The sequence below is a fragment of the Loxodonta africana genome, chromosome 3 (genome assembly GCF_030014295.1).
Source record: "Loxodonta africana isolate mLoxAfr1 chromosome 3, mLoxAfr1.hap2, whole genome shotgun sequence".
NCBI classification, from domain to species: domain Eukaryota; kingdom Metazoa; phylum Chordata; class Mammalia; order Proboscidea; family Elephantidae; genus Loxodonta; species Loxodonta africana.
Window position 1 is genome coordinate 29,533,832 of NC_087344.1, and position 10,636 is coordinate 29,544,467.

The window sequence follows — 10,636 nt, forward strand, 5'->3', positions numbered from 1 at the left end:
AATGAAACACTGCCAGGCCCTGAGCCATCCTTACAATCATTGTTATGCTTGAGGTCATCGTTGCACCCATTGTGTCATTCCACCTCGTTGAGGATCTTCCTCTCTTCTGCTGACTCTGCACTCTGCCAAGCATGATGTCCTTCTCCAGGGACTGATCACTCCTGACAACATGTCCAAAGTATGTAAGATGCAGTCTTGCCATCCTTGCTTCTAAGGAGCATTCTGGTTGTACTTCTAAGACCGATTTGCTCGTTCTTTTGGCAGTCCATGATATATTCAATATTCTTTGCCAACACCACAGTTCAAAGACATCAATTCTTCTTTGGTTTTCCTTATTCATTGTCCAGCTTTCACATGCGTATGATGCAATTGAAAATACCATGGCTTTTGTCAGGAGCACTTTAGTCTTCAAGGTGACATCTTTGCTCTTCAACACTTTAAAGAGGTCCTTTTCAACAGATTTACCCAATGCAATGTGTCTTTTGATTTCTCCGCTGCTGTTTCCATGGCTGTTGATTGTGGATCTAAGTAAAATGAAATCTTTGACAACTTCAATCTTTTCTCCGTTTATCATGATGTTGCTCATTGGTCTAGTTGTGAGGATTTTTGTTTTCTTTATGTTGAGTGTAATCCATACTGAAGGCTGTGGTCTTTGATCTTCATCAGTAAGTGCTTCAAGTCCTCTTCATTTTTAGCAAGCAAGGTTGCATCACCTGTATAACACAAGTTGATAATGAGTCTTCCTCCAATCCTGATGCACCATTCTTCTGCATATAGTCCAGGTTCTCAGATTATTTTCTCAGCATACAGATTGAATAGGTATGGTGAAAGAATACAACCCTGATGCACACCTTTTCTGACTTTAAACCAGTCAGTATCCCCTTGTTCTGTCCAAACAACTGCTTCTTGATCTATGTACAGGTTCCGCATGAGCACAATTAAGTGTTCCGGAATTCCCATCCTTCTCAATGTTATCCATGTTTGTTATGACCCACACAGTCAAATGCCTTTGCATAGTCAATAAAACACAGGTAAACATCCTTCTGGTATTCTCTGCTTTCAGCCAGGATCCATCTGACATCAGCAATTATATCCCTGGTTCCATGTCCTCTTCTGAAACCAGCTTGAATTTCTGGCAGTTCCCTGTCAGTATACTGCTACAGCCGTTTTTGAATGGTCTTCAGCAAAATTTTTCTTGCGTATGATATTAATGATATTGTTCTATAATTTCCATGCTCGGTCGGACCACATTTCTTGGGAATAGGCATAAATATGGATTTCTTCCAGTCAGTTGTCCAGGAAGCTGTCTTCCATATTTCTTGGCATACAAAAGTGAGCACCTCCAGCACTGAATTTATTTGTTGAAACATCTCAACTGATGTTCCATCAATTCCTGGATCCTTGTTTTTCGCCAATGCCTTCAGAGCAGCTTGGACTTCTTCCTTCAGTACCATCGGTTCCTGATCATATGCCACCTCTTCAAATGGTTGAACATTGACTAATTCTTTTTGGTATAATGACTCTGTGTATTCCTTTCATCTTCCTTTGATGCTTCCTGTATCGTTTAATATTTTTCCCATAGAATCCTTCACTATTGCAACCAGAGGCTTGAATTTTTTCTTCAGTTCTTTCAGCTTGAGAAACGCTGAAGGTGTTTGTCCCTTTTCGTTTTCAACCTCCAGCTCTTTGCACATGTCATTATAATACTTGTCTTCTCGAGACACCCTTTGAAATCTCCTGTTCAGTTCTTTTACTTCATCAGTTCTTCCTTTTGCTTTAGCTGCTCAAGTTAGAGAGCAAGTTTCAGAGTCTCCTCTGACATCCATCTTGGTCTTTTCTTTCTTTCCTATCTTTTCAGTGACCTCTTGCTTTCTTCATGTACTGTGTCCTTGATGTCATTCCACAACTCATCTGGTCTTCGGTCACTAGTGTTCAATGCATCAAATCTATTCTTCAGATGGTCTCTAAATTCAGGTGGGATGTACTAAAAGTCATATTTTGGCTCTCGTGGACTTGCTCTGATTTTCTTCAGTTTCAGCTTGAACTTGCATACGAGCAATTGATAGTCTGTTCCACAGTCAGCCCCTGGCCTTGTTCTGACTGATGATATTGAGCTTTCTCTGTAATTTTGTCTGTGTTTTCCTTGATTCCTTTGGGGATCCTATACATAAGCCTTTTGAATTCCTTATCAGGAACCTTCATTATGTTTTCTTCCTCACAAAGGATTTCTCGTTCTTTATTATGGTAACTTGCTGGTGCCATCTTACCTGGCTTCTTTAGGTGTGTTCCTGTTGCCTTTTGTCTCTGGGACAGTAAGTAGTTACTGTATTTATTTTTTATTTGTATGATTGTTTACTTGGCCCTCTTTTGTTGTCGTTGTTTTGTTGATTTCTTGCAAGTGTGGCAGGAGTGGTGCTGTGGTCACTGGACTGATCGTGCTGAAGCACCCCCTACCTATCTTTGGGTGAGTGGAGTGGTGGGCAGGTATGATAGCACAGGTCTGTTTATTGATCTTGAGGGGAAGCTGAGGGTGGGTTGGTTGGGCTTTGGCCTCCGTCTGTCTTCAGGTCTTTGGCTGAGGAGCAATGAATGATGCTCTCTGTACAGATGGAGCAGCCATTGTGGTGGATTGGGTAGGTGAGTGGTGGCATGCTGGTCATCTCTCGCTGGTTGGGATGGAACATGTGGATCACAGAGGGAGTGATGCAACGTGGACGTTCACAGAGTTGCTCTACCTGCACCTTATCCGAGGCACAGGGAGAGAGGAAGGAAAGGCAGGTAGATATTTGCTCAGCCTCACTGCATCTGTCTGTTGTTGGCAGTAAGAGGGAGGAAAGTGCAACAGATAAGTATGTGTGCACTCACTCTTCTTACGCTCTGCACTTGGCAGGGGGTTGGAGGAAAGGGCTTCAGTGGGGATGCATACATAGGTATAGCTCCTCTGCCCCTCTCTAGGTGGGTTAACGGATGGAGTTGTGAATGGGGAATAAACACACGGTGGTGATGACTCATGCCAGGTGGGAAAAGGGAGTAAAAGAATACAGGGGGATGTGCCTAGTCACAGCTCCCTTGACATTCACTAGATGGGTTAAGGGACACAGTTGCATCTGGCAGATGTACATACAGAGGTGCTTCCTCAGGTCAGGTGAGGGGATGAAGGAAGGGGCTTCTGGGAGATATGCACGTAGTTGGGTTTCCTCTGCCCCTTGCTGGATGGGTTAAGGGATGGAATTCCACCTGGTAGATGCACACATAGTGGTGCCATCTTGTGCCAGTTGGTGGCAGGGAAGAGAGGAAAGGACTGTGGTGGGATATGTGCAGGCGTGGGTTCTCTGCCCCCCGCTGGGCAGGTTAAGGGAGAGAGTCCTGCCTGGTGGATGTGAGTTCAGCTGTGTTCCCTCACATCATGTGATGGGAGGGAGGAAGGGGCAACGAGGGGATTCAAGGACAGTCATGGCTCTTCTACCCCTCCCTGGTCAGGTTTTAATTTTCCAATTTTTTTGTTGATCTAGATTATTTGCTTCTGCATGTAAATTTTAGAAATAGCTTATCAATTTCTACAAAAATGCCTGTCAGAATTTGGTTTGGTATTGTATTGAATGTGATAGGTTATTTTTTGGAGAAACTGATATCCTAACAATATTATATCTTCCAAGCCCTGGACATGGTACATATTTCTTTATATTTCAGTCTTCATAAATTTCTCTCATATATATTTTAAAGTTTTTAGTGTAAAGAATTTGCATGCATTTTAAATGTTTATTCCTTGATATTTTGATGTCATTACCAATGCTATTTTTAAATTTTAATTTTCCAATTTGTTACCAAACCCATTGCAGTTGAGTGGATTCCAACTCATTGCAACCCTACAGGACAGAGTAGAACTGCCCCTTATGGTTTCCAAGGAGTGGTTGGTGAATTCGAACTGCCTACCTTTTGGTTAGCAACCAAGCTCCTAATCATTGTGCCACCAGGGCTCGAGTTTGTTAGCAGTATATAGAAATAAAATCTATTTTTGATGTTAACCTTGTGACCTTCAGCCTGGCTAAATTTATATATTAATTCTACAAGTTATGTTTTTATACATTCCTTTAGACTACATATATAATGATGTTGTCTGCAAATAATCAGATTTATTTTTTCCTTTCAACTCTTTATACTTTTTGTTTTATTGTGCCTCCAATACAATGTTGAAAAGAAGTCAAGAGAGCAGACTTTTCTTCCTTTCTTTACGATCTTTGAGGGGAAATATTCAGTCTTTCACCAGTAAATATGATGTAGGTGTTATTGATCAAGTTGAGAAATTTCCTTTCTATTCCGTTGGCTGACATTTGAATTTTGGATGTTGAATTTTGTCAAATGCTTTTTCTGCATCTCTTAAGATAATCATATGGCTTTCTCTTTGGTCTGTGAATATGATGGATTACTTTCATTTCTGAATATTGAGTCCACTTTGCATTTATATATTTTTGCTTTCAATTGTGAAAATTTTGTTGAAGTTTGTTGCCTCTATGTAAATTAGAGATATTGATCCACAATTTTGTTTTCTTTTTAATACTATATTTTTTTGTTTGTTTTTGGTGTCAAGGTTATGCTGGTCTTGTAAATGAGAAGAGTTCCTTCTGCCTCTAGCCTCTGAAAGAATTTGTACTAGGATAGCATTATTTTTGCCTTATGTGTTTGATAGACTTCATCAGTAGAACTATCTTTTCCAGGATTTTTCTCAATGGGATAGTTTGGGTTTACAAATGCAATTAAAAAAAATAAGTCCAGAGCTATTCAGAGTTTCTATTTCTTCCTGAGTTAGTTTTATAAGTTTTTGTTGTTCAAGTAAAGTATGTATTTCATATAAGGTGTCAAATTTATAGGCATAATGTTGTTTATAGTAATTAATTCTTGTTATTTTAATATCTCAGCATTTTTAATCATCTCATTGATTTGTAGTAATTTGTGTTTTTTGCATTTTTTGCTTGATCCTTCTTTCTAGAAATTTGTCCATTTATTAGTATTTTCAAGGAATCTACTTAAGGCTTTTTGTTATCTTTTTTCTTTTATCATTGATTTCTTTGCTTACATTTATTATTTCTTTACTACTACCTACTTTGGATACATGTTATACTTTGTTCCTAGCTTCTTAAGATAGAAACTTATGTCATAGATTTAGACCTTTCTTCTTTTTACAATGTTAATATTTATAGCTATAAATTTCCCTCAAAGCATTTTGTTAGTTGCATCCCACAAAATTTCATGTTGTTTTCATTATCATTCAATTTCAAGTAAGTTATTAATTGTCATACTAGACATCAATGGATAAGAGAAAAAGCTCTCAGAGAGGGAACTAAAATGTCTCAGAAAACTTATAAAGTGATTAAACATACTACATCTAAATTATGAAAGTGGCATGAACATAGGGATTCAGAAAGGAAAAGGTGACTCAAGTCTAATAAAGGAGACCTCAGAATTCTAATACACAGTGAACCAGGAACAAAAATTTACACTCCAATCTTTATTATCTCATAAAATTTTTTGCTTCATCATAATTTAGCCATGAAAGAGAAAATGAAATTGAAGAGAGCATATTTTTATGAATAACTATTACCAATTTAAACAGGTGGATGCTCTCAAAATAATTATGCTCCAAAGTCAGAACTTACTTGCAGAAAAGTAAAATCATAAATGCTTGCAATGTCTGGAGATTAAGAAACACTGAACAACAACAAAAAAAATCAAATTTCTGGATGCCAATCTGGTTCCAGGATACTCGAGGATTCTTGCCCAGCCCCAAGGCAAACATTTTTGTCACTCATTTAAAGTAACAATCCCAATAAGACTTTTCAGTGCCCTTTTTATGTCCTTGTTCCTCAGACTGTAGATAAAGGGGTTCAGCATGGGTGTGACTACGGTGTACATCACTGAGGCTATTGCACTGGCCCTGGAATTTTGGATAGTGGTGGAACTGAGGTAGACCCCAACACCTGTACCATAAAACAGGGAAACAACTGAAAGGTGAGAACCACAAGTGGAAAATGCCTTATATTTCCCCCTTGCTGATGTAATTCTCAGTATGGAAGAGACAATCCGAGAATAAGAAAATACGATGCCAGTGAGGGAAATAATGCCCATCACCCCAGTTGCAAAATACATCTCTATGATATTGAGGAGGGTGTCAGAACAGGCAAGTTGGATAACCTGATTGATTTCACAGAAGAAGTGGGTAATTTCCAAGTTAGTACAGAAGGACAGTCTCAACACCAGTAAACTACGAAGCAGAGAGCCTAGAACACTCAATATCCAGGAAAAGAGCAGCAAAAAGCCACAGAGTCTGGGATTCATGATGACCATGTAGTGCAGTGGGTGACAGATGGCCACAAACCGGTCATAAGCCATTATAGAAAGGAAAAAAACATCCAACTGCAAAAAAAGGATGAAAAAATATACTTGGGCAAGGCAGCCTTGATACGTGATGGCTTTGTTATGGGTATGGATGTTCAGTAGCATCTTCGGGATAGTGGTGGAGGTGAAACATATATCTACAAAGGACAGATTGGTGAGGAAGAAGTACATGGGAGTATGGAGATGAGAGCCAGTGATGATGGCCAAGATGATGAGAAGGTTACCAATAAAGGTGATCAAATACATGGACAGGAACAAACCAAGAAGAAGAGATTGCAGTTCCTCCTCTTCTGAGAGTCCAAGAAGAATAAATTCTGAAATTTGTGTGTGGTTTTCTGGTTCCATGTAGCTAGTGCTACTGTCAAAAAAGCAAAAAGAAGAACAACACTTTACAAACAAATAGGCATCATCAATCAGCAGCACTGCTACAGATTATAATTTTCACATAATAAACATGAATACAAGTACTGTATTTTACGCATAAAATAAATAAAAGCCTGTATTTTGCCAGTGGATCAGCTGAATAATCAGAGGATTTAATAATGCAGCCATTCTTTCTGCCTTTGACTGGCCCTTTCAAGTTGGTAAACTAATCTCTAATCATAACCTACCTCATAAAGCCAGCACTCTTTCTGCATACATTTCTCTGAGATACAGTCATCTAGCTCCTTGCTCCTCAGAGTGTGATCCATGGACTAGAAGCATCAGCCTCACCTGAAAGCTTGTTAGAGATGCAGAATCAGTAGACTGCCCCTACTGAATCAAGACCTCCATTTTAAAAAGTTCCTAGCTGTATTAGTTTGCTAGGGAAGCCAAATTACCTTGGTAATTATTCCTAGGTAACATATTACCACAAATTGGGTCGCTTAAAACAATAGAAATTGTTTCTCTCACAGTTCAGGAGGCCAGAAGTTCAAAATCAAGGTAACCGTAGGGTTAGTTCCTCTGAAGACTCTCTCCTAGCTTGTGGTGGTTGCTAACAATCCTTGGTTTTCTTGGGTTGTAGACACATCATTCCAATCTCTGTCTCCATCTTCCTGTGGCCCTCTCTGTGTTTCTTCTTTTCTCATGAGGGCATCAATCATTGGCTTTAGAGACAACCCTAAATCCAGAATTACTTCACCTTGAGACCCTTAACTACATCTGCAAACACTGTATTTTTTAATAGGGTCACATTCTGAGGTTCCAGCTGGACATACATTTTAGGGGTACACAATTCACTACCCTGGGTGACTCATATACAGATTACAGTTTGAGAAGCACTGATCTGGCTGACAATGGGTGCCACCAGGGATAAGAAGCCCCTCATTTTAAGTGTTTTTCCTTTTACATCCTGCTTACCTGTGATAATACATTACTCTTCAAAAAGCTGAAATTTGCCTCCTTGTTATTTTCATCAGCTGCACTTAATTCTGATGTCTAAATTGAAAAGGCCCTTGGGGGATATTTATCAAGAAGATACTCTCCCTCTCTAAGAACTGGGCTCTGTCTCACAAACACTATGATGGAGCCCTGCAGTCTAACTTACACTGTCAAAGCTGATTTGATCTGGAGGTGACATGACAGAAGATAGCTCAATGAGCACCTTACCCCATCCCTCTGTCCCCCCTACCCATGGAATTTGGAAGTTGAAACTTTGAGATTATAATTAGGTGGGACTTTGAAATTCTCATTGTGGTGTTCATATTCTGCCAAGAGCATGGAGAAGCCTGGAAATACACTTGACAGAATGAGAGGGAAGAATAATTTAGACATGCAAAAAAATATTTGGACAAGAGACACAATGGACATTATGGGGATAATGGAGAGAAAAGCTGCATTAGACCCTGGTAGCTTTTAAGTTCCAATCAGACACTCAAATACGCACCCTCTGGAGGGGATGGTAAACATATTGGAGGAGATGGTGAACATCCTGGTTGAGAGCAGCAAGTCTGGAGACAGAGTACCAGGGTTTGATGACAAACTCTGACACACTTATTAGCTGTCTAACCATGGGACAGGTACTTAACTTCTGTGTGCTTGTTTTGTTTTTTTAAAGTGTAAAATAGAGATCATCATAGGCTTATAACATTTTTGAGAGGAACAATTGAGTTACATATGTAAATCACTTGGGACACTGTCTACAAACAGAACTCTTACATAAAAGTATTAGCTATACACTTTATGTATTAACTAATACTATCATTGGAATCGAACCTAGATTATTCGTATTTTCATTATGCTCAGACTAATGTCTTACATAGTTTCAAGAAGTATAATAAAGTTGATCCTAAAAATACTATGCTCCTGATTTTAATGCACATGCTTCTAAATGTTTTTCAATTAGTATGATGTTGATGTAGATCTTAAATACAATGCCTTCATCAGGTAAAGAGTCTATTTAGAGAACTATATGAGAATTTTTTTTATAAACAAAGGAAGATGAAATTTATCTTACACTTATGTAGTGTATCTTGAGATCATATTCACAACTCACAGCTCAGAAAATCTTTTGTCCTATAAAACAGTCAAGTAGTTTTAAAGATTTTAATGACTTTTAAAAAAGCTTTATGGTCATACAGATATTGGTTGGATCTGGGCTCCATCACTTATTAGCAGAAGGTTGAGAAAAATAAAAGATAATATATGTATACACTCACACACGCGCATACGTAGTATTGTGTTACATCACCAGTGGATAAAATGTTGCCATCCAATGTTGACCTTCAAAGTGATTTTTAAAAGTTATGTTTCCACACTTTCCTAACTTTTCACAATAAGCATCTATAAAGCAGAAATCAATTTCAGAAACTAAACAACAGGTTTTTTTTTTTCACTTTGCTGAATGAATTCCAGGTATTTCAATACATTATTAATGCCACACAGTTGCCTATGAAACTCATGCATTTCATGATGTGATATGAGAATAAGGAAAAATGTAAGATGGTAGAGAAAACTGATAAGGGGAAACAACATAAGAGAGAGAAAATGCAGAGAGGGGAGATAAAAGTAACAAAAGATGTGGATGAGTTACTACCTATGTGTGCAACTTCATGCCTGATGACTCATGTTTTCTATTTCCTGCTCTACTGACTATTAGAAATGACAGAGGTGATAGTGAGTTAAATAAACTCAAGATATCTATCAATGTTCCCTATCTGAAATCTTTATTGACCATGAGTCTAGTTACAATACCAGAGAAAATGGTGACAAAGGAGCCTCAGAAACAATTACTGAAGAGAAATTATCAGAAAGTGGAAGATAAACAAAGCTAGTAGTAGTGGCATCTGGTACTTGGATAATTCATAATTTTCAAATTCTCTGACCATTGGGAGGTCAGGCAAAAATCTTCTGGGGAAAAAGAAAGAAATTTAAACCCTAGGAATGTACTTACTTTTCCAGATCAACTGAAGATTTCAAGAAATCTACCTCCAAGATTTCAGTGAAGATGAAGCAAATCTTCCTGGGTTTGGGAAAAAAAAAACATAATTTTGTTTGAGGCAAAGGGTGATAACATAAAGATCATAGAGTAGTTTGAAACAGAATTTGACAGTTTCAGATGTTAAATTTGCTCTGGGACACTGTTGGCAAAGCACACTACACAACTGGTAGATGTTACTCCTTCAATGTTTCCGGAACCCAACAATTCTATGCCTTAAAAAATTAAGAAATGTCTTGTTCTTAGGTGCCATCTAGTCAGTTCTGATTCATAGTGACCCTATGTACAACAGAACAAAACCCTGCCCAGTCCTGTACCATACTCACAGTTGTTCCTATGGAAACATAAAAACATAGCAGAGTAAAAATAGTGGCATTTTCTGATTTCCACTACAATGGGGTTGCAATGGGTTCTAATTGAGTCTACTGCAAGTTTTTTTTTTTTCTAGGAAGAATTGCTTTTGATAAGCACAGTACCTTTTTCTTCCTTAATTTTATCTGACCACAAATAAAATCTTCACCCTTAGAAAAATAGCCTATTACTTAAGCCAGTTAAATAGTTGATATACAAATTCAAGATAATAGTGAAAAAGCCCTATATTCCTCTGAACAAGAAAGGCACAGAGATTGAGAACCTCTGGAGAAGGTATAAAATAAAATGCAAGATGAAGGATGGAAAAGAAGAGAATCTGAAAGTATTCTCCCTGAGGACAGGAAGCAGACAAAGATGTCCTTTATCACCACTCTTATTCAACATTGTATTGATGTCCTAGTGAAACACTAAGGCAAGAAAAGACAATAAAGATATCCACAATGAGAAGGAAGA

The 10,636-nt window shown here is 38.2% G+C and overlaps 1 protein-coding gene across 1 annotated transcript; it reads right to left on the bottom strand.

The window, feature by feature from the left end:
- Positions 1-5,769: 5,769 nt before the first annotated feature.
- Positions 5,770-7,080, bottom strand: LOC135230674 (olfactory receptor 7A10-like). Its single transcript, XM_064280838.1, has one exon. The coding sequence runs from the start codon at positions 6,736-6,738 to the stop codon at positions 5,800-5,802; it is 939 nt and encodes a 312-aa protein (XP_064136908.1). The 5' UTR covers positions 6,739-7,080; the 3' UTR covers positions 5,770-5,799.
- Positions 7,081-10,636: the final 3,556 nt, after the last annotated feature.

Bases quoted from the DNA above. Each gene is read 5' to 3' on its own strand.
- LOC135230674 (XM_064280838.1), bottom strand. From the start codon at position 6,738: ATGGAACCAGAAAACCACACACAAATTTCAGAATTTATTCTTCTTGGA.